General features: G+C 41.5%; 1 protein-coding gene across 1 annotated transcript in view; it reads left to right on the top strand.

The window, feature by feature from the left end:
* MARCHF11 (membrane associated ring-CH-type finger 11) overlaps positions 1-24,604 on the top strand; it is a 119,175-nt gene that overhangs the window by 83,106 nt on the left and 11,465 nt on the right. Inside the window, exon 3 of the mRNA XM_030856594.2 lies at positions 14,299-14,491. Within this exon, the coding sequence (XP_030712454.1) occupies positions 14,299-14,491 (193 nt within the window). The remainder of the gene's footprint in view (positions 1-14,298; positions 14,492-24,604) is intronic.

Raw genomic sequence — 24,604 nt, 5'->3', positions numbered from 1 at the left:
ACTAGGAAATACATTGGCCTTGTTTTGTGTTGCCTGCTCTCTTGGGCCACTTCAACTCCGAATCTCTCACTTTGCAGCCCCCTCTTCACCCTCCCTCCCCTGCCCCAGGCCACTGGGGCTTATGGAAGTGAACAGATCTGATCCTCTGTGCCCCTCCTTTTCTCCATCTGGAGCTTGTCCTGCGTAGGGACAGTTCTGCCACCGGCAGGTCCCCCTTCTCTTCCCTGATAGACGTTAAGACAGGACCTTCCAAGTTCTGCATCTACCACTGCAGCCCTGTGCCTGCCGTCCCTCTCCAATCTCTTAGCTCTAACTTGCCCAGATTTAGGCTTTATTTCTTTTAGTGGGGAGGCACATTTAATATTGTTGTAGCTATTTAATAATTTATTAATTATTTGGGGATACAGGTTGCCTTATTTCACTGTTTGCAAAGCATGCTTAGTTTCAGTCATTCATTCCTGCTTCCAATTACAAAACTTTTGTCAAAGAAGTTTGTTGAAGAATAAATTATTGTTTAATAGGGATATAACCTCCTAAAAAGCAATAATGCGGTAATCTAATTTCCAAAAAAATCAATAGTACTTCCCTCAAGCCCTTCTCTTTTCTCTAAACCACTTAGTTTATTTTTCTCACTCTAAGCATTTCTTGGGGGAGGGAAAGCTCTAGAAAAGCCGCCTTCACATCTCCTGTCAGATAAATCCTGTTTATAAGTAAAATGGCTTAAAAGCTAGTTCAGCTGTCATATGAATAATTTCATATTCATTCCTTCTGTAATGTGCATCATTTTGGAATGTTTTTCAGGATAGACAGAGATTTCCTAAGAAGAAGTACAGGAGCAGCTTTGTGAAACATCTGACCTGCAACCAGGTCCCTGGCCAGGGTCGAGGGTCCTCCCTGAGCTGCCTCTGACATTGTGGGTCATGGAGCAGGTGGTTTCTGCCACTGTCATAAGTAATGGGCTGTCTCCGTGGGACTGGCAAGAAAGAATTTAGAGTGAATAGTGCATTAGCCCATAGGAGTGAGAAGATGACCCAGTTTGAGACAGGGAGAGGTTTCAGGATGAGTTCAGAGGCATCATGGCAGAGTAACAGGATGGCTGGATCGATGCCCGTGGTCATGTTGCTGTCCCGCCAGCCAGCTTGTGGCCTTGCCCAGCAGCTTACTTCTCTACTTGGACCACTCTTTTCCCTTCTGTAAAATAAAGGGCCTCTGAAGAGCTCTCTGCCTCCTTCCAAATGTGTTTTGATGAGGACAGGTTTTCAGATAGGTATGTTCAGATCTGGAATAGGCTGATGTCCCTCCTCAGTAGACACATTGTTTTTTCATCCGTGCCCATCATCTGCCTCAGAACCAGACTGATTTTGCTTTTCTCTCTTATCTGAAGAGCTATCCATTCTCTAGAACAGCACAATCATTTAGTTTGTAAGGTAGTTTCCCTCTCTGATTTGCCTAATCTGGAAGCTGTTTGGTGTCAAAATATTAGAATTATCCTAACATTTTTGAATAGCTTTCTTCCAATTCCTAATCAAAACCAGAAAAGGCCAGCTGCTTTTACTAATCTGGGTTATTTCAGTGAATAGAGACACAGTGCAGGATGACCATACAGTTGTTGATGTTATAGTGACCTTGGCTCTGGCCTTGGATGAGGGTAGCTCAGTCTGTCCATCTATCCATTTATCCATCCATCCATTTATCTGCCTATCACCCATCCATCCACCCATCTATCCTTCCTTCCTCCTTCTATCCCTCCCCTCCCTCATTTCTTTCCACGCATCCCTATCTATCTATCCCATGTTATAAAGAAATCTTTCCTTAAGCAACATGCTTTTCCTTCCTTTATCAATGCTTCATTGAATCATCTATCATTCATTTCAAAAATTAGCGTCCTGTGTTACTATATAGCTGTAGCTTATTTCATGCAGGATCACAAGGAATTTGAATTTGTTTTTAATTAGGCACCTTGAACATATCAGCCTATTAGTCACCATCTGACATTATCCTCCCTGCACTGTTTCTCATGCATTTTCTGGCTGAGTCACCATGTAATGCAGTTTGCTGGCTGATGAGATGACCCGTGACACATTTTGGACATCACTGCTGTTAGGTTTCCCAGGAAATTAAGTGCAATTATCTTGAAAAGAATCAGGCTCTTTCCCCCTCATTTTTTTTTTTTTTATAGATAAGCGTGCTTTAAGTTCAGAAGAGAGTACAACTAAAACAGCCACAGTCCAAACACAGCATCTATTTTAGTCTTACGTGTGATAGACTAAGGTTTATTGACCTTGGCACTATCGACATTTGGGGCCTGGTTGAGAACTAGACTAGAAAGTTACAGTGACTTTGGGGTCCTTTCATGCTGTCAAAACAAATCACTCACATAAAGAGGTAAAGCAAAACTAAGTCTCCTTCGCTGACCAAATATGAGTTCTGTTGATGTGCCAGGCACTGTACCAAGTAACAAGGACTCAGTCAGACATCCATAAGGTCCCATCCCTGCCTGCACAGAGCTCACAGTGAGGTCAGGGAAGCAGACGTGTAAACAGATAATCATGTATCAGCGTGACTTAATAGGGAGACAGTTAGTCATATTGCTGGATGTTCTGTATCTATCAGATTGTTCTCTATCTGTCACTTACCACTTCTCAAATGGTTCCTCGGGGGTTCTGCAGACACAGCCTTACTTTAAATTGGGCACCACAGAAACATCCCTTGTTCATTTCCTCACCTTGGAGCCTTGCTTAGGTCGCTTCTGCCTGGAAGGTCTTAATCTCAGACTTGTACATCTCCATGTTCTCCCTGCCATTCATAGGCAGGCCAGTCTCCTCCAGGAAGCCATTCTAGATTGCTTGAGTTTGTATTGATGTCTGCCCACCAAACTCCCATTATGAAACTCACAGTCTCTTCTGCACGGTTTATGGCTTAACTGCTTGCTGCATTATTTGATCCCCCTCTGTTTCCCATGTAGTGGCCTCATCACTCAAGTAGATTATGGGCTATTTGAGGTGGAAACCAGGTCTTATACTGGGATATTTACGTTAATGGTCGAAGAACTCACTATTTAACTGCTATTGGCTTGCAAAACTAGGTGTGGGAATTGAACTCAAATCTATTAGAAAAGATGCGTGAAAGATAAAATGAAATTAAAGCAAAACCTGTAGCCAAAGAGTGAGAGCCGCTTGGTCTTCTGCCTGGCACGTTCTTTTCTGCCTAATGCGCCTCTACTGATGCTTCCAAACCCCAGAGCACCTTACCTCCTTCTTTATGCTTCTGTGGCTGCCTATTATGAAGGATACCTATGCTCTGCACTTGGAGAACGCTGTGTGCACAGATGTGGTTGCTGGGAGATCCCCTGCGGGCACCTGTCCTGTGTCTCGACGCTCAGGTATCCAGAACAGGGGCTGACATATCTCACAGTAGTGTCCCATCCTGTACTTCCGCCTGGCCTGGCAAATAGTAGGTTCTCAATTCAAATGTGAACAAATGACCTCAAGTTTAAGCAAAGGGAAGCTCTCTTTAGTGAGGAAAAGCTTCTTCTTTATTATTCGTATAAAACCTTGATGATGGGGAAACTACGAGACAGTGAGGAATTCCAGGAACTAGTAGGAAGCATTCGTCTGTGTGTTTTGTTCAAAATATTGCTCAGAGTAAAGAATAAGATATGAGAAGATATCATAGCTATTCTTCCCACCACTCGCCTCCCCCTTACTGGCGATTAATGAGTTGCCAAATCTTGCTTAAGGAATTTATAGTTTCTTATGTCAGTGGAAAGGATTTTTTGCACTTAAGCAAAGTGTTATGTTAACCGTGGCAGGATGTCAGGAAATGGGTCACGGTTTGAGGTGTATCTGGGAGCTGGGTGGGGCAGCCGTCCCCAGACACACTGGTGGTGGTTCTCCATCAGACTTCATCTAGAAACATCTAAAAGTGGAGGGCTCAAGGTTTCCCTGTCTCAGAGAAGTTTTCAATTAAGGCTCTTTTGCCTTTGGAATGATAATTATAGCTGCCTGAGCACCGGCTATGTACCCAGGCATGGTGGTAGGTGTGACGGGACTAGGAAGCATCCTGTCACCTTCAGACCTCGCTCTTTCTTGTGATTATCTAACAGCCGTTGCCTGACGGGATACAGTGCAACTCCACAGCCACATCCTGGAAGCCCCTCGTGAGCTGGCCTGCACCGCTTGCCAACATGAATTCTACTCTGCAGTGACAATAAAAATCTCACTCTTTCCAAAATATACTAGCTCCTTTGCACATGCTTCTTTTTGCCTGCCCTTCCCATCTCTCTGCCAAATCTTCAGCATACTTTCTTTCCACCGAGCCCTTTTTTTTAACCTAAACTTTTAAACTCAGCTCACTTGTCCTGGAAGCCTTATGTATTTCTTTTTCTATTTGTGAGTGATCCCATGAGAAAAAGGCTTTTTCCTCAGTCTACTGCCTTCTGCAGGGCCTGGCACGTACCAGGCTGCCAGTAAGTAAGTATATGTTGAATGAACAACATATACATGTCAGAAATTTAAAGGCGGCAGAATTCCGTGCACCTTTGCGTTGGTGGTGTCATCCCATAGTGAGACTTCTCTAACCAAGAACTGAGGCAAAGCCCAGTTTCACGCAGTGGACACTGCACGTTCAATGCTCAGTTTTTTGGGCTCTGTCCTCCCTGTTACTGATTCACCAGCTTCACTGTCTTACAGCCACTGGTTCAGAGTCTAGAACCCAGTTAAGGAAGGAGAGCTAGGTATGGAGGTGTCAGTACACAATTATTCTGAGACAGCTATGTCAGATGTCACTTTATAGTGAAGAACACTGAGGTCCTTATGAGAAGAATAACTCACTTGGTCTAAGAGCCAATTCACAGCTCTCTGTTTGAACCAGCACATTATACTGCCTCCCCAGAGCCAAGGAAAACCACTATGTAAAGACTCTGCATAAATTACACAGAAGAGGTGACCTTGACTCATGCTGTGGTCCTTAATTACCAAGGGTGCTCTTCTGACCACCAGGAGAATATACAGTGTTCGGTCTTGTCGATGAAAATAATAAATAAACAATCTATAATAAGAATAGAAAAGAGTTTATTTGAGACAAACTGAGGAGTATATCCCAGGAGACACCCTCTCATATAACTCCAAGGAACTGCTCCAGAGAAGCATGGTTTTCAGCACAGTTTTGTATCTTGTCAGAAGAAAAAACATGAAACAAGTCAGGGATACATTCCTTCAAGGTTTCAAGAAAAACAGACCAGCATATACACACCCAGACAGTATGGCCTTGGCACCTGGGAAGACAGTCTTATTATCAAAGAAGTACCGGCATTGGCATCCGGGAAGGGAGGCATTTAAACTTTATTTTTAACCTGGACATTCTTTACTTCTGGTCAATGCACCCTTTTCTTTAATAATTAAAGCAGGTGTACAATGTATGTTTGATGGGCCGCAAACAGGATGTTTTAGTTAGCATAAAATTCATGTTAACTCATGTATAAGCCAGAATGATTTCCCCATACCTCAATATGTGAACATTTCTTTTATCAGTCCACATGAACTGAGTATTTCAAATGGGAAGGTAGTTGCTTTCCATGAAAATTCTGTTCCAAAAACAACGTTGAAAACAGTTAACAGCCCATTGAGAGTTTTAATAAGCTCCTTTAGCAAAGGTAGCTTTCAACTCCTTGTGGAGAGAACAAATAAATACGATTATGACCACCTACTAATTACTTAGAGATCCCCTGGGGAGCTTGTGTTCAAACATCATTAATACCAAATACTGAGAAGAATATTGAAACAAAAATGCATTACATGCAGACATACACTTTTAATTCATATGGGACAAAATCTGGTTACTGAGATTAACTATATTAGACAGTTGACACTTGGGGCAAATTTCCCTGATTTGAAATAATGGATAGCACCTGCTTTTGCAAGAAAGAATGAACACAGACAGGGAAAGTGCAGTATAAACTCTTGAACACTGAAGAGCTAAAGTGTATTTTTATTTCAACATTTAGACTGTTGAATCTGGATCAACATGCCCTTGAAAAGTATGGAAATCTGTAGCAATCAAAACAAACAAAGAGATTACATTGAGAAATGAGATATGGATGGTTTTGAAAGAATTAGGAGAGAAAACTGGAGGAACAAATATGCTTTTTCTTAAGTGAGATCCAGAATTATGGTGTCCTCGTGTAGACTCCAGACCCTAGAGTTGCTAAAATAATGCTTGTTAGTTCAAAAAGCTGTTGCTCCTCTTGATTCAGTCACTTGAGAGACTTCTCAGTGAGGCAAAACCTTCCAAACTAAGGATACTCGTCCCTTATGAGAGAACGTCACACCTTCCACTCCTTTGATCTGCTATCTTCCTGGGCATCTGGAGACAGCCTGATAGGATAGTCTTTGGGACTCAGCCTCCTATTTCCAAAGACATTTTCTCTTTTAGCTTTTAGTTTATGATCAATTACATTGATTTTTTTAAAATTAGTTTTTAGTGGAGTGCCGTTGCTTTACAACGTTGTGTTAGTCTCTGCTGTACAGCAAAGTGAATCAGTTTTACGTATACATATATCCCCTTATTTTTAGATTTCCTTCCCATTTAGGTCACCACAGAACACTGAGTAGAGTTCCCTGTGCTATACAGTAGGTTCTCATGAGTTATCTTTTTTTTTTAACATCTTTATCATAGTATAATTGCTTTACAGTGGTGTGTTTGTTAGTTTCTGCTTCATAACAAAGTGAATCAGCTATACATATACATATATCGCCATATCCCCTCCCTCTTAGGTCTCCCTCCCACCCTCCCTATCCCACCCCTCTAGGTGGTCAGAAAGCACCCAACTGATCTCCCTGTGCTATGCGGCTGCTTCCCACTAGCTATCTATTTTACATTTGGTAGTGTATATATGTCCATGCCACTCTCTCACTTTGTCCCAGCTTACCCCTCACCCTCCCTGTGTCCTCAAGTCCATTCTCTAGTAGGTCTGCATCTTTATTCCCGTTTTTTTTTTAGACATTGATTGATATTTGAATGTTATATTAACCTTACATTCCTAGGATAAACTCCACTCACTCGTGCTGCATTATTATTTTTATATATTGATGGATTTGATTTGCTAATATTTTGTAGAGGATTTTTTTCTTCACCTATGCTTATAAGGAATATGGTCCGAAATTATTTTTTTCTTGTAATGTTTTTGTCAGGTTTTGGTATCTGGTTTATGCTGACCTCATAAAATGAGTTGGGAAATATTCTGTCCTCCTTTATTTTCTGAAAGAGTATATGTTAAATTGACATTGTGTTTTCTAAATGTTCGATAAAATTCTCCAGTGAAACCATCTGGTCCTGGAGGTGTTTGTTCATTTGTTTGTGGAAGGCTTTTGATTAAAAATTCAATTTATTTTATATAGCGTCATTCTGTTTCTATACATTCTGTTTCTTCTTGAGTCAATTTTGATAAGTTGTGTTTTTCAGAGGACATGTCTATTTCATCTGTATAATTGAATTCATTAGCATAAAGCTGTTTATAATATTCTTTTACTTCTCTTTTCATCTGTAGGATCCATCATCATATCCTCTCTTTCATTTCTTGGTTAGTCCTGCTAGTTTTATCAGTTTTGTTAACATTTAAAAGAAGCAGTTTCGTGTTTCCCTAATTGTTTTCTCTAGGTGGTTTAGATTTCACCTTTCTCAGACAAAGTAAATTTCTTTTGTCTGACTTTTACCTCATGTCTGATAAGTTTATGAAAATGCTTTTCTCGCAGAGAAGACGCAAATTAAACCATGAAATCATTTTTAATATGCAGCATATAAATACAACTCTACAAAGAATGGGCATATAATTAACTGAATGTCTTATCCGCATGTCAAATTGATTACACGTTGAGATGTTTTCTGCCAGCATTTCAAATCCCAACTTTAGTGGTTCAATTTAAACACCATCTAAAGATGACTGAAAATAGGTCTCAGCTAAATTCATTTTTCTGAAGAGGACACTTCTTAAGAGGAGGTGTTCTCTCCTGTGACACTAGTAACTAATCCCACCTGTCACACTGCGTGCTATAAATCATTGTACTACAAATCTATTAGCTAAGATTCATATCTGGCCTACCTTGTAAAAACAAAGATGAAACAGTGCTTCAGACTGAGTGATCTAATGCATACTGAAAGATCTACTTTCTCTGAGTTCAGCCTCATTCCCTCTGAGCATGTGTTATTTTCAGGGAGGAAATTGATTCTAAATTGAGAAGCTGCATCAACTCTTTCAGACAATGGAATGACAAGAGCATCTTTCTAAATAGCTTCCTGGAGGCCTGATGGAGTGCACTCCTTTCTCTGGTTCTTATCTTACTGGCTAGAAGTGATTTATACAAGGGGAAGACTCGGTCTTGTCATGGCTTGGACTCCCATCATTTCTTTAAAGAAAATTCCGAGCTTTTTCTTCTATCCTTTTTTGTCTGAAGGCAGTAGTAAACCTGGGATATAATTTCATTGGTAAGGGCAACAATTAGTGCCATGGTTTCAGAGCAGTCTGTGGTCATTATTGGGGTACTTATCCAGTTTCACAGGAAGGGTGCCACACCAACGTGGACCCTCACACACAGTGATGCCCAGTTTGGGGCCACACACGTTGTATCTTTCCAGGGCTGAGGGACCTTACTTGGTGCGTCTCTGAATAGTCATATATAAAGAGAATATTAAATAATAATTTCCAATATGAGTTTATTTAATTCCCTCCAAACTTCACTAAAATTAAAGAAGTATAACTCCTTGAGAGTGTCATCTTTATGTTAATACTCATTTAATAAACTGCAGCTTTCAGACTCAAGAAGTATGTGAGGATGCCAGTTGGGAAGTTATAGGTCAGATTTAGTCGATACTCTGCTGAGCTGCGTTTTGCATTTGTTGACTTTTTTTTCACCCCTACAGCTACCTTTTAGATAGGTGTAACTATGTCCTTTTTGGTTTTGCTTTTAGATGTAAAATGTGTCAGTTTAAGTAGGCAGAGAGAAGGTGTGAAGGGCAGACGTTATGCAGAGAGAAGGACACATTAGAAAGAACTTACGCTTTGGAAACAGATCTGAGTTTAAATTCTCACTTCTCTACTCACTGGTGGCTCAGCCAGAGCTGAACTTTATCTTGTAGGCAGTGATAGAATGGATGTGGAGAGAACGTTAATCTGGCAATCAGATAGGTGATGGAAACGAAAATCAGCCTCTGGTGTATTTAAAGCATTGACTAGGTGTGTTCAGCTGTTTGGTGAACATAAGGGGAGGTGAGACTCAGCTTCTGCTATCATGGTATGCAGTCCGTGGACAACAGGGAGAGAAACAGCTATCTGGGATTCCAGTGAAAGAAATACACACTAAGCAGAAGTATACATAGTGGATTGTGGGGTCCCTAAGGAGGATTTCTGCTTAGAAAAGGAGGGGCAGGAGGGGGACAGCTTTTTAGAAGAGCTGGCATCATAGCCAGTTATGGATGGATGAGAGACTTCATCAAGTGAGATACATGCTCAAAGGCAGAGAGGGACCAAAGTACCCGGCATTTGGGAGAATACGAAGAATCAGATGAAGCTAAATTGAGGAGTGTGCCTCTGTCTCTCCTCCCTCCCTTCCTTTTTTCCTCCCTTCCTTTTTTCCTTTCTTCCTTCTTTCCTTCCTTCCTTCTTTCTTTCTTTCCCTTCATCCTTCCAACTTTCTTCTTCTCTTCTTTCCTCTCCTCCTTGTAATATTCCTACATCTCTTTTCTTCATCCTTCCTGCAGCAGTCACGTGCCAGGCACTGGGAATATGTGCTGAACCAAATATTTAGCCTCCTGGATGGAGCTTGGAGTCCAGCCCAGCAGGGGCAGCTTTTCTTTCATTAGGAATGTAGACTGGGGAGCTACATGGAGGATCAGCGAATGACTCACAGCTGGACATCCAGCTAGAACGCTATCTCGGTAGACCGGAGAAGACAGACTTGAAGCTTTTATCAGGAAATTGCCATGGCACTGAAATGATGGGGGGTGTGCAATTAATTGTTATCAGAGCTCAGTGGAATCATTACACAGAATAGTATAAGGGTGAAGAGCATGAGCCTAGAAGTCAGACTTATCTGTGTTTATATCTCGACTCCAGTCCTTACTAGGTGTTTAACCTTGGGCAAATTGTTTAACTTATCTCTGCTTGTTTCCCTATCTGTAAAATGGGATTATAATAGTACCTCCCTCCTAAGGTTGTTGTGGGAATCAAATGAATTGAATTAGTACGTAGGACTTAGAAAAGTGCCTGGCACATATTAGCCCTAGATAAATACAGGCTGTGAATATTCAATGACTTCTTCTAGTACAGAAAATTAGAATGAACTTCCCAAAGAGGAACCAATTGGGCCCATTTTTGCTAGAAACAATAGGTTCAATAGTTGTGTAGAAGTGAACAGCTTTTCAGGGCTATAAAAGAGTCACACACACTCACATATTATGGAAAGAAAGAAAATAATAGCAATTATTGGCTCTAAGCCAATCTGGTCATTGTTATATTACTTTCCAAATATGGGAAGAAATTTAAGTGAAAAAAATATATATACATACTTATATATCAGGTTTTAGAGGAGAGAAGTGTGCTCAGCAGTTGACAAATTTTGTTCAAGATTCAGAAGTGCTTTACAAACTGAAATTCAGGCCTTGCGTAGCATTGGGGTAGAGAGAGAAGACCCAAGACACTCCTCTTCTGTTTATATTGTCCAAGCAAATGGTGCATTAACACAGCTCCTTTAGGCTGAGCCTAGTAGATGATGTGTGTCTTCCAGGGCAAGGACGCTAGGTGGCTGTTTCCTAGTGGTAGGAAGCAGCATTATTTTTCCTAGGGGAAGAATGTGAGCTATCCCACTTTTCACACATAATGGTAAAAATAAGAGAGCAGTGTATAGTGAGAAAAGAAATTATCAAGATGTTATCAGTGTTCAAAGGGAAATCGCTAAGTTCATAATTGGTTTAATAAACTTTGTTTCCATAACAGTTTGTCCTCATTAGCTATTCAGTGAAATGGTATTAATTTTAGGGTTCATCAGTATGTGAAGAGTATCTATGCACTTTCAGACACATTTGCACACCTGCATTATTAGCGAAGTGACATAAAACCAAACTTTTAAGGGGCTCATTATAGATTTTAAACAGTTTATCCTTCTTTAAAAGTAAACTTCAGAAATCCCAAATTACTTCTTATATCCACAACAAAAATAATTTCTGTGATAATAGTAAATAATTGAGCCTCCCAGTATATTGTAATCGAGTTGTTCTTTTTTTCCTAGCTTTCTGACATAATTTTAAACACGTTAATTTCAAACGACCAGGCATTTGAATTTTAAACCATTTTAAATTTGGTAACACCACACAAGTGTGAAGCATTGATGTTTCTTTCTTTTTTTATTGAAGTATAGTTGATTTACAATGTTGAGTTAGTTTCAGGTATACAGCAAAGTGATTCAGTTCTATAATATATATTATATATTATATGTATTCTTTTTCAGACTCTTTTCCCTTATAGGTTATTACAAAATATTGAGTAGAGTTCCCTGTGCTATACAGTAGGTCCTTGTTGCGTATCTATTTTATTTTTATTTTTAATTTTTTATTTGCGGTACGCGGGCCTCTCACTGATGTGGCCTCTCCCGTTGCGGAGCACAGACTCCGGACGCTCAGGCGTAGCGACCATGGCTCACGGGCCTAACTGCTCTGCGGCATGTGGGATCTTCCCGGACCGGGGCACAGACCCGTGTCCCCTGCATCGGCAGGCGGACTCACAACCACTGCGCCACCAGGGAAGCCCGCGTATCTATTTTATATATAGTAGTGTGTGTATATTTTAATCCCAACATCCTAATTTATCCCTCCCCCCACCTTTCCTCTTTGCTAACCATGTTTGTTGTCTGTCTGTGGGTCTATTTCTGCTTTGTATATAAGTTCATTTGTATCAATTTTTTTTTTAGATTCCACATATAAGCCATATCACATGTTTCTTATTCCTAGTAAGTCTGTCCCTTTGCTCATTGACATTCCTTGTCAAGGAACAGCTGAGCCTCATGTGTGGGAAGCCTGCCACCTGAGCATGGCCTCCGGGTCCTGGCAATCATGCTGACTCTGAGACCAAGGCCACCAGTTTCCTTGTCCCAGGTCACACCACAGCACCATAAAACTATACCCACCAGTTCACCCAAATCCGAGTGCCTACTAGGGTCCACCGTGTTGTTACTGAATTGGCATGCAGGCAGCCTGGATCAACTAATTAATTAATAAGCCTAACTGAAGCTAAATATAATTAATTATACAATATTGAGCTGTCCAAATTTAACTCCACTAAAATCACATAATGAATCTGGAACGTAAAGGATTCCTGGCAAAAGGAAAATAGATTTCAGTATGTAAAACGCATTCTTGGTGAATCTTCTTCACTCATTTTTGATTACCCGACTTCTTTGTTTCAGGCATATGTATTTTGAAACATGTAGCACATCATGGGAAAATCAAACACACACACACGCACACAAGTTGGACACCTTTGCCTCATGGATTTAAAACGATGATTTGTTTTCATCTATTTGATGTGATTAATAAATTGACAAAGGCTAACGTAGTGCATACAGACACGATAGCATCCATCTAGGACGGATATTAGTTGGAAGTAGTTTTCTATATCATTTACCATGTTGTATTTAATGCAGATTTTAATGAGCATCAGAACTAAACAAGACCACAGACATTGACACTTCACACTTGTGACACCAAATTTAAAATGGTTTAAAATTCAAATGCCTAGTGATTTGAAATTAATGTGTTTAAAATTATGTCAGGATGCTAGTAAAAAAAAAAACTTCAAATACGTGCTTGAAATACAACATTGATTCATTTGTAATGATAAAATAATATTGACTAGTTCAGTTATTATTCATGCAAAAGCAAGAACCACTTTTCAGTCAATGAATCTTAGTATTAAAATCGTGAGAAATACCTTTCTTATAGAATCTACAACCTTTGTCATTTGGTTCTGTTTTTTTTTTAAGAGAAACATGAAGTAAATGACCTGAGAGAATGAAATATTTCAAATGCATTTTGATATTTAATCTTTAACAAGTATAGAATTTAGAACCTTGCCTCTAAGAATATGCAAGACTCAAAGCATATTTAAAATCATTATATGTTAATTCTTTATGATGAGAGACAGAGGCAGTGAGGGAGAGAGGGAATTTATGAGTAGTGATAGACCCCTATCTGGGGATGCACATATTCAGACTCCAGGTAAGTAAAGAGGTTAAGGAGATATCTGATTCACCCAATGGATGCTGACTGTTCAAGTTTGTTGTTTTCAAGGTTATTTAAACTGTTTAGGGATTCTGCTGACAAGCCCCATGTTGCAGCAGCCATAACTCTCACACACAGGGAGATTGTGCAGGTTGTTTTGAGTTTCATTGTTTACTGGCAGACTATAACAGAAATTCTAGTTTTGTTCCTGTCTCAGCGATGCGAAAGTGAGAACATGACTAATAAATTCTCTCAAGTTGATAACACCCTTGAAAGGTTTTTCATCATTTATACTATAAACCCTCTCAAACGTTGATGCTTCAGACACCAAATTACTTTCTCCATTGACTGGTGTGTGCTTACACAGTTTGTGAGTTTCAAAGATACTCCTTCAAGTACAAATTCTAAATCTTGACAAGAATGGCTTCATGGATTACTCATTAGATAATGAATGGCCAGTAATATCTGAGCATATGAAATGTACCAGTAACAGATAACATACAATTTTCTAGTTCCCTTATAATTATTTCAGTGTGTTAAATGACTTTTTCACGGATGTTCTTATATAGCTTATTTGTTTGCTTTTTACATTTTTTTCATAAAAAAGGGATAATTCCCTTTTTTTTGCAGTAGGCAAATGTGTTAAGAGCAAAATAAATTTCCAAATAGAAGAGTCCTCACCATATTTCTTCAGAGTGTATTTAATTTCATGCACATGTGAAAGATGATAATGTGACTCCTAGGTACTAAACATTCCTCACCATTCACACTCAGTGTGGTTATCTGGAATAAAACTAGATTCAACTTGTAGAATGGTGAATTACTGAAAATAATGAAGTAGAGGCCATTCATTAATCTTTATCTGCTTGTCTATTTTTTATAGCCTGGATGAAATGGAAAAATTCATTTGGGGGCCAATCAGATTGAAAAGGGTCTAACATGAAGAGAAACATGGGGCTGAAAATGTTTTTTTTTTTTCTTTTTCCATTATACACAGCACCTTTTCCTTACCTGCCTCTGTTTTTCTTTTAGTGGCAAAGCATTTCTATAACACTGGTTGAGAAAGTTCAGATGATTGCTGTAATCCTAGGATCCCTGTTCTTAATAGCGAGTGTGACCTGGCTCCTCTGGTCAGCCTTCAGTCCCTATGCAGTGTGGCAGAGGAAGGACATCCTTTTTCAAATCTGCTATGGAATGTATGGTTTTATGGATCTAGTGTGCATAGGTAAGATCATGACCTTCAACGTTAACAAACTGTCAGTAATCCATTTCTTGCAGCTCTTACGTTTTCATCAGTTGGATCTAACGCAGAATGTTGTGGTTCACGTGATCTCGGTTATCCAGCTCATTGACTATCTGGGGTGTCACAATCTCGCCACTTTTCTCAAAAAGCATAGCACCTCTATTCTCAAGTAGTCTGAAAAAATGAACAGGATAATGCCCGTTTAAAGTGATCTGTTTTGCAACACAAGGAAGGTGGAGTTGAAGAAATTATTTGGAGTGGGCGATGGAAGGATAGTCCTTTATTTCTGAGGGATGGGAGCACATAAATCCCCCTCACAAAGCTGGGAAAGCACTGACTAGTGCCAATGGCGATATTGTACATCTGGGGAGAGCACTGATAACCTGGAGGTCTTACGTGGTGGTGTGGTGACTCCGAGGGCATAAAGGGCCCCTTGGAAGGGTAAGGACTTGGTGTCCTGCGCCTCTTTGTTTCACTTATTAAATTCAGTGGCTTAGAAGAGAAATAAAGGATAGAATAGTTTACCTTAAATAGACCGTACAAAAAAGGTTCCGTACGTGTCTCACTTAACCAATCTCTTGTTTCCCTTATACCATGAGAAAATGGAGGTCGATTCAATTCATGCAACGTCTACCCAGTGTGTGTGAGGTGCCACAGGCATTGTGATGGTGACCAGTTGGCGATAGGAGATGGGGATGGAGAGAGGCAGCACCGTATCCAGGAGATTCCCTGCTCTGATGTGGTTTACAGCTTAAAGGATGTAAAAAGAGCCGAGGGAGGCAGCCGTGGTTTGCTAAGAATGGTCCAAGGACCACCCATGGCAGCAGCATCTGCAGTGCTTTTTTTGAGAAATGCACATTCTCAGGACCCACCCTAGATCTGCCGAATCAGAAACTTCCGGGTGCCCCCCACCCCAGCAGTCTGTGTTCACAAGCTCGCCAAGGTGCGATGAAGCTTGAGAGCCACTGTTTTCAGGGAAAGGCTTCCCGACCTGGGATCAGGTGCCTTGGTTTGTAACGCTGGCCTCTGCTTGGATAGATCAACTTCGTCTCTCCATAGTCCTCTCTCTCACCTATAAAAATGGGAATAAGCATCCCTAGCACACAGGCGTACAGGAAATAACTATTATAAAATAATTATGCTGTTAATTGGAAGTTGTAGATTAAGAGTATTTAAATAAGTCACGAACACTGAAATGCTTTAAACCACCTAAATTAACGCCTCTACTCACTAGACCCTTAATTTAACTCGCAGTTTTAATAGCCTCATTTTTTTCTAAAAGAGCTCTATACATTTAAAAGATATGATCAGCTTGGATTTCACCTCCTTTTCTTCTTTCCTCTCTTGTTACTAATATAAGACTAATAAGAAAGAAATGTATAAAATTTCAGGCCAGAAACGGAAAAAGAAGGGAGGGAAATGTCATGAATAATGTGTAAACTGAACAGATGTTGCCTGAATAACTGAGCTAATCACGTATATGAACAATTTGCATTAAATGTGACAATGCATATGTAAGCATTTGGAAATTCTAAATCTCTGTACAAATATAGTCTCTGGGGTATTGCTCTAAATTAAGAAGGATTACAAAATTGTTCTACAAATCCCTCAGCAAATTCAGAAACAGTGTTTATTCTATATTTCAACATAAAAGTTATAAAATGTGGTATTCCACTGATATTAAAAGGGGAGATGAAAAGCAAAAGAGCCATTAGGCTCCCAATCCAACCTGAAGGGAAAAAAATTCCAGTTGACTTTATTACAGCACTGAAAAGGGCCATGTATTTCTTGGTTAGGAAATCATTTTCTTGAATTCCGCAGCCTGAATTTAATGCTGAGTTATTATATCTTAAATTTTCATTGTTAATGCCAGTCTTTTAATCAAGATTATTAGGATTCTGGTTTTAAGAGCACATATGTATAAACTAACGATCTTTTTGACAATGTATGATGTCTTTGGGCCTCCCTTTTGAAATTTGGGTGTTTGCCCTTTTTATAAAGTCAAGTTTCTTAGGGACAAAAACCAATTGACATTTTCCTGAATAAGCTTTGGAGAGTGGATTTTTATCTAAGTTTTAAATATTGACAATACTTTTCATTGTCTTTTTGTTCATCACATCAAAATCCCATCATACAATAGTTTATGTGTATTTTGAAAAATATTAAAGAATTCAGATTGAACAACAGTGCTCATTTCATTTGGCAGTCTCATTCGTTAGCCTGTTTGGACCCAGAGAAAATCTTATTTTTTTTTTCCCAAGAAATCAAGAAACCATTATAGTCAGAAAGCAAATACGTGTAGGCTACCAACAGCCGACTGGATCATAGCAGGTAATAGCTCCTGCTACCATTTCAAATGAATTAAAATGTCTTCTAATTAGATGTGGACGGTAACAAAGTAGATTACATTGATTATACCTCAGATACGTACCCCTGACTGCAAGACCAGAGTCAGAGTTAGAGTGAAAAGCAGGCTTTTCAACTCTGAGTCCTATTTGTTCAGCTCAGTTCAATGAACTTTGTATGTGTCAAACACAGTACTAAGTGCTGGGGATGCAAAGGAGAGTCGGTCACTTTCCTGTCCCCCTAAGGACTCCCAGCCACAAGAGCAGGACAGACGTGGAAATAACTAGAATTCAGCTGGATGTGCAGAGTGATGGACGTATGCACAGGAGATGGTCGTTGGACAAAGCAGGGGGAGATTGATGCTGGCTGTTTTATGCAGGGAGGGAACATTTTCAGGCAGATTTCATGGGGGAAGTGATAGCCAAGCAGGCTGATGGATGAAGAGGTGCTTGGCAATTGGGGAGATGGCCCCGCTGTCACCACTGGAGGATGTAAGATTGGCTCCCCATACAGAGGGCTTTAAAGTAGTTGCAAACATTCCCGTATTCCTGCTCATCCAAGCTTTTCAAACTTGTTTGTACCTAAACGAGGAGCAGATTGACAGCTTCGTAAATGTTCTTAAAAAACAATTCCGCGAATCCATAGAGGACCATTGCAGAACCAAAAATATGTTATAATCCAGCCAGTGCATGTAATGTTTAGGAAGAGATTTTTATTGGAGTGTTAAATAGAAAAGTAAAGATTTGTAGAAAATTTATTTACTTGGGGAAATTTACTTATTTCCAGGCAAAGTAAATTTGTTTGTTGCTTTCATTTATATTTATGTAAAATATTTTCTGCTTTCCCAAGATCCAGTTTCTTCTTACTATTAAAGTTTGAATTATCCCAAGGGTCTAGGTACCATTATTGTTCAAATACCTAGATCAGGGCTGTCCAACAGAATTTTCTGCAGTGATGAACATGTTGTGTATCTGTGTTGTCCAATACCATGGACACTAGCTACATTAAGCTGTTGAGCACTTGAAATGTAGTTAGTGAGAATGAGAAACTGAATCTTAAATTTAATTTTATTTAAATTAATTTAAATTTAACTCAGTCACGTGTGGCTAGTGGCTACCACATTGGACAGATTTCTAGATGATGGAATAGTAAATGTCTGAGGGTTTGATGAACAAGTTTCACCTTGTCTATATAAACAGGCTGTATTTCCTAAACGATAAAGTAACTCTGTTCCATGAGAGATGAATAAAGTGAAAATGAGTTCAAGAGGGTTAGGAGAAGGGTGTTAAAGGTGAGAGGGTGGTGGTCAAGAGATAAACAGGGAGCTGTAAGAGGGAGATGTCTTAAGGAAATGGAAGTACAAAGAGATATAACTTTGTATTATGTTTGTGGAGCTCTTATAAATACTTACATAGATGGCATTCAGACTATGATTGTGCACCAGGAAAACTAATATAAAGGATTTAAATCACCAAGATGTTGTAGCCCAGGGTCAGCAACTTAGGGAGACGTAATAAGCACAGCAGGCCTGCACTGGCTCCCAAAGAAGATTTGCACAGCGGACAAAGAAAGATTAGCAAACTTAGAAATGAAAAGCAAATGCCTGGCGGAAGGCTCCGGGCACAGGACCTGGGTCTCAGCTCCACACTTTGCACATAAAACACTTCCATCGGCCGTGAAACTCAAGGGAAGCTTGGGCCACGAGAGGAATACGTTTATGAATGACTCACAGAAATGAGGGGCTAAGTAAGACTCGGCCATAAGGACGGGGGGTCATTTGATTACGTTGCCTCTGGAAGGTGAGGGCAGTTTACCAAGTCTCGTCAGTGTCTGGTGGAACCTCATGAGGTGAGTTCAGTCTCTTTGTAGGAGCAACAAACTAAAACGAAAACCCTACTATGTTAGTGGGATTCCCGAAACAGAGGTAGCAGTGCTTATACCTAATCACATTAACACTCCAAGTTAGTGCCAAAACCGCGTCGGGAAAATATTTGTATCTTCCCTGGGATGGTAAGGGAAGGAACTGGTTATGGCTATAAAATTTAAAAACTTGAATTACTTTTGTTTTTTTTTTAAAGATTTTCTCAGTCGTCCACACAGTATAAATATATGCCTATTCAAATTAAAAAACATTTTGTGTTTACAACTGTGAAATATGTAACGTTTTTAAAAAGACGATTTCCCTCACACTGCCCTTTTGTTATGTCACTTCCTTTGCAGAAATGTCCCCTCTCAACATTTTGATGTGTATCCTCCAGATCTTTTTCACAGTTTTCTTTTTGACATTTGTAGCTTGGACTATATTTAACCCCATTCTAGTGGTTTTCTTAAAAATCCATTCTCTGACAATTTAGGTTTGCGGGGCAATTTTATGTAAGAAAGTAAGAGTGAGCCTTGCTGCTATGCAGCTCATCCTGCCTGGCATCTCTGGGGGACACCAGGGATGCCACGTGAAGCTTTCTAAAGCAGGACGGCATAAACAACCATCTTATACTTTATCTCATTATTTCAAAAGCGCCCTGAGAGGTACTTTTGGTTGCTGCTTGTTTCCTGTGTGTGTGTGTGTGTGTGCACCTCTTCTGTTCTGCATGCTTGCACTTGAATTTGAGAAATAGAATAATCAGAAGATCCAGCAATAACAGAATCGGTACTTTAGCCACAGAGCCGTGCGACAGAGGGAAGCAGTTTTTCTTAAAGCAATTTCAGGGAGCATTTACTACACGAAAAGAAGAGATTGAAAATTGAAATCCCCTCAGTGTCAACAGTATAATAGGTAGGACAAACTGACCCCAGAGCTCCTAAACGTGCTGGCGAAGCCAGGGGTTTTGAGAGGCAGTGATCTGGATCACCCCTGCTGGATTTTATCTTCTAAAAGAATCAGTGCAGTGTTTATAGCGCAGATCCGGTATTTCAGTATGGTATTCAAAAATAACCTGAGGTATACTAGGACGAGGATCTGATCAAAGTTTCTTCTTCTTTCTGTATCAGTTATAGTCAGTATTGAAGAATGTTTCTTCTGCAGAAATCTCATACTCTTCAACATGAAGTTTTCTTTTCCTAAGTTTCAAATCTAAATAATTTTTTTAAAATTCAGATAAATTCTTATATATATCATGGCCCTTTTGAAAATCTGTTTTTCACAGTTGGTAATATACCAAGCTAAAGCTACTTAGGCACATGTAAGAAAACTATCTAGAGTTACCAGTTGGTAACTTTTATTCACATTTCATTATAGAACTTTAGAACAATAGATAAATACAACCTATTCCTATGGTTTTGGATTAGTGATATAAGACCTATATTTACTTTTTAAAAGACACAGTAGGGCTTCCCTGGTGGCGCAGTGGTTGAGAGTCCGCCTGACCATGCAGGGGACACGGGTTCGTGCCCCGGTCCGGGAAGATCCCACATGCCGCGGAGCGGCTGGGCCCGTGAGCCATGGCCACTGAGCCTGCGCGTCCGGAGCCTGTGCTCCGCAACGGGAGAGGCCACGACAGTGAGAGGCCCGCGTACCGGGAAAAAAAAAGACACGGTAATTCTCTCTTGCTTTTGGTATTGCTTTACTTTGCTATTTTTTTCTCCATATAGAGCAGCTAACAGTAACACATGATTTAACATTTTATTAATGTGAAATGTAAAGTGTACATTTTCTATTTTTTTGATATTGTATGAGGAAAGGTGAAGAAGTTTGACAAAGAATTTCAGGATAATCAGAGTCTTGGTTACCACAAATGAGTCCTTGCCATGGAGGATGACCAGTTGTCTATTGAATGCCAGGGTTACTTCCGCCTAAAATGGTGCATTTAGGTCATCTTCCTTCCTGTGGCTCATTTTCAACACGTATAACCCAATTAGCATAAGCAAAGCGTAAGAAAGTGAATCAACTAAGGGAAGAAAATTCTAATGCGTTCCAAACAAAATATAAATGACATTGAAACCATCCCCTGTTTAAAATTGTCCATGCTCGCTGGCATCTCCTAGCATGATTCAGAAGGTGACAATATTTCTTAAAGTGTTTTAGGTGAAAAACATATTTACTGAAAGAAAGTAACATTGGAATTGAAACATGCCGTAACTTAGAGCAGAGAAAAATGGGTTTGCTGGGGAGCGCCCTCCAGAGGGCTTCTGCTTCTTACCTTGTCACACAGGGTCATTACCATACAGATGTGTGATTGAAAGGACAGCAGTTGGCGAGATTTATAAAAAGTTCAGCTCCTGGGTCGTGATAGAGAGATAGCATTTTTTTAAGCTGCAGTATATTTATGGGCAAATATAAAAGTTATCAAATAGTTCCAGGAGAAAAATGTAAAATTACCGAGAGAACACTCAAGCTTACCACACTCTCTAGGGCCTGTGGGGCGCTCTGTTTCACAGAAGGGGTTGTGGATGTTGGACAGACGTCTCAGCCCTCCCAGGGGACAGCCTAGACCACGGAGTCAGTCCAGTGTGACCTGACATGGGGCGTCTCCGCATCGAAGAGACTTTCTCTCTGGGAAGTGGGGACACCTCTTCTCAGGACCGCCAAATGGTACAGCGCCAACTCATTTAAAATTGTCAGGGAGTTTGATCGTAAGATTTCAAATCTACGTAAAGTAGATTTTTTTGGTGGGCGGAGCCCACCTTTCATCACACTCCACCCGCTCCCACCCCAGTCACCACCACTACCACCAGGTTTGGGATCTGAGCCACTGGGATCACTCAGGAAAACGGAGCTTGGACGTCAGTGGGTCCACATTCGGCCACGGAGGGGAGGCGGGGGGCTGGGAGGAGACGCAGAAGGCTGCGCGAGTGCCTGGTTGGCGCTTTAGGTTGCAGCGGATGAGGGGAGGTGGTGTTGCCCTTGTCTCCCTCTGAGTTTCATAGGAAGCACGGATGTGGGTGAGTCTGCGTGAATCATATAAGGCGTGAGAAAAAAGCAGCTCAGCTTGAACGGTGTCTGGCAAAATAACTAAGGAAGTCGATTAGCCCGGTGTTTCCTTTTTGAATCGTCCTATCACAGTTTTCCCTCCAGACGGGAGAGAACTGTCAGCCACCTCTGCTCCATTTCCTGCTTCAATTTCCTGATCTCTCATTTGATCGGGGACCAACGTCCCTCCAGCCTCTCAGTTTGGCCACTTGGGAGACCCTTGCCCAGCAGCTGGACAGAGGCCTTCTACTCTGGCCCAGAGCCCCTCTGGGTTTCCCTTCAAGCTTCCTCCCAGGCCGGGACTGGGCTGCGAGGTGGGCCGCGCTGGTTGGTCTGTCATCCTTGCAGCCGTGCCTGTTACCAGATTCGGATGCTCTCCTGGCTTGTTTGGAATCGTTCCTTAGAGCAGAATTCCTTTACAAGCACAGATCATTATTTCCTGATCTCAGAATGTGTTCGTGGGCTTGATGCCCCAGGAAGTGCCCCAGCTTCACTTAGAATCTAGCCAGGCCCCTTGGACGGAGAGGCAGAATGGGCCCTTGTAATTCAGCATCGTTAGAGAAAGAACAGAGCTTTACCCTTTATATGCTTTGAGAAGCAGGCCGTTATTATCTCTTTACTCTGGAAGTACAAATTATAGGCTATCCTGTGCCTTGATCACACTGATGTTTACCAACTTTTCCAAAGATTATTATCATAGTTTGTTATTAGTGGTATCGCTGCCTTTAAAACCCCCGGAGAGAAAGCAGAAAGGAACTTGCTTTTCCTACTTGTCCTCAAGGCTGTGCCTGAAATGGTCTCTCAAAGTGAGTTAACTCTTCAGGCCTCCTCCTGGGGGAGAAAACGCAACCCCAAACCTTCCCCTCTTGTGACCTTGTACAGTTCAAGTTCTTTTGGAGAAACATGGACATGATAAGCCGAGCAGCAGACCAAATATGTTGTTATTGTTGACTTTTCTTTCCTCCATAGGAAATAGTGTGAATCTTTCAGCCTGTCTCAGTTGGGGCGGTTTAGCCAAATAAGTATTAGTCATCTATTAGGCCAGCATTCACTGGGTATTTATTGTGTCCCAATAATAAAGTACAGGATAGAAATACAAGTAGTTCACAGTCTGCTGCCTGTTTTTGTATAATCCATGATCTAAGAATGATTTTGAAATGGTCAAACAAACATTAAAAGAAGAATATTATTTCACTGCCTATGAAAATTATATCATATATAAATTTCAGTGGCCATAAAAAAAGTTTTCTTGGAACCCAGTCATATCCATTCACTGATATGTTGTCAGTGAGTGCTTGCAGCCTCATCAAAGAGGGACCATGATGTGTGCATGACCTACAATATTTACTATCTGGGCCTTTGCAGAAAAGCTTTTGGAATATAGCATCCTCCCTGCTCTCCAGCTGCTGACAAGAGACAGTCAGGGAAATAAGCAATTAAAATACAACCTGGAGGGCTTCCCTGGTGGCGCAGTGGTTGAGAGTCCGCCTGCCGATGCAGGGGACACGGGTTCGGGCCCCAGTCCGGAGGATCCCACATGCCGCGGAGTGGCTGCGCCCGTGAGCCATGGCCGCTGAGCCTGCGTGCCCGGAGCCTGTGCTCCGCAACGGGAGAGGCCACAACAGTGAGAGGCCCGTGTAATGCCAAAAAAATAAAAAATAAAATAAAATACAACGTGGAAAGTGCCAGGAGAGAAATGTATGTGAGTGCAGGTGGGGGAAGGTTAATCATACTTAGGGTTGGAAAGTTGAGCCGGGGGTTTGTATCTGGTGGTTGAAACCAGCGTCTGCGAGGGCAAGTGATTTGGGTGATATGAGCAGCAGTTTGCGGAGCACAGTGAGACACAGAGCAGGCAGAGAGGGGAGAGCGGCCACAGGAGGAGGGAGTGGGGCCGGGCGAGGGGAGGAAGGGACCGGGGCAGAGGAGCAAGTGGCCAACAGTGCCAGATGCCTTACCAAGAGCAGGTGAAATCCAGACAAAAACGTATCACTGGATCTGGCAATACGGGGGTTCGGTGGATAGACACAAGATTGCTGAGAATGGCTGGGATAGGCAGAAGGGGCTCAAAATGTAAGTTCATAAGTCTTGGCGGAAAAGGGGCACAGTTAAATGAGGGTAGAATCTGGGGGGTGGGTGTAGAATTGAGGAAAGTTCCTGTTTATTTGTTTTAATGGTGGAGCGAGGTTTGAGCAAAATGCTGAGAAGACAGACCCAGAAGAAATCAGAAGGCAGGTTGAAGATCCAGGTGGGAGGGGACAGCTTGATGCCCCTGAGGTGCGGAGATAGAGCCCAGCACACAGGGGAGGGATCCGTGTCTTGCACAGGAAGGGCGCCCTCACCCCTGAGATGGGCAGGGGGGGAGGAGAGGGCGGGCGCAGCTGGAGATGCTGCACACGCTGCTCTGGGAGGGTAAGTGGATGGTCCTCCTTGCCAAAGATCTCCCCTTTTTCAGGCAGGCAGATAGTATGGTCATCTGTGGAGACAGGGAAGGCACAGCCTGGGGACAGGAGTCTGTGGAGAGAATTAAAAATGACAGTCAGCAGCGCAGGGCTTTGGGGAGGGGAGCTGAGCCAGGAGACATGAAGAACCACTGGGCGTGATTGCGTGCCCTCCCGAGGCTGGGCCGGGGGTGGCCCCAACATCCAGGGCTATGAGGCTGTGTATTCTTACCCACTAGCGCTGAGAGTGAGTGCAGAGCGATGAAATGGTGAGACTGGGCTAAGATGAGGTTTTATATACAGAGCTGCTGGGAGACCAGCAGCGAGATGAACCTTGCCCTTCACCTTGAGTGGTGGAGGACGATTACAGGATGGCGTTGCTTTCTCGGTGGCTGGGGAAGCAAC

This window comes from Globicephala melas, chromosome 3, assembly GCF_963455315.2.
Source record: "Globicephala melas chromosome 3, mGloMel1.2, whole genome shotgun sequence".
Lineage (NCBI taxonomy): Eukaryota > Metazoa > Chordata > Mammalia > Artiodactyla > Delphinidae > Globicephala > Globicephala melas.
This window is presented reverse-complemented; position numbering and strand designations above follow the sequence as displayed.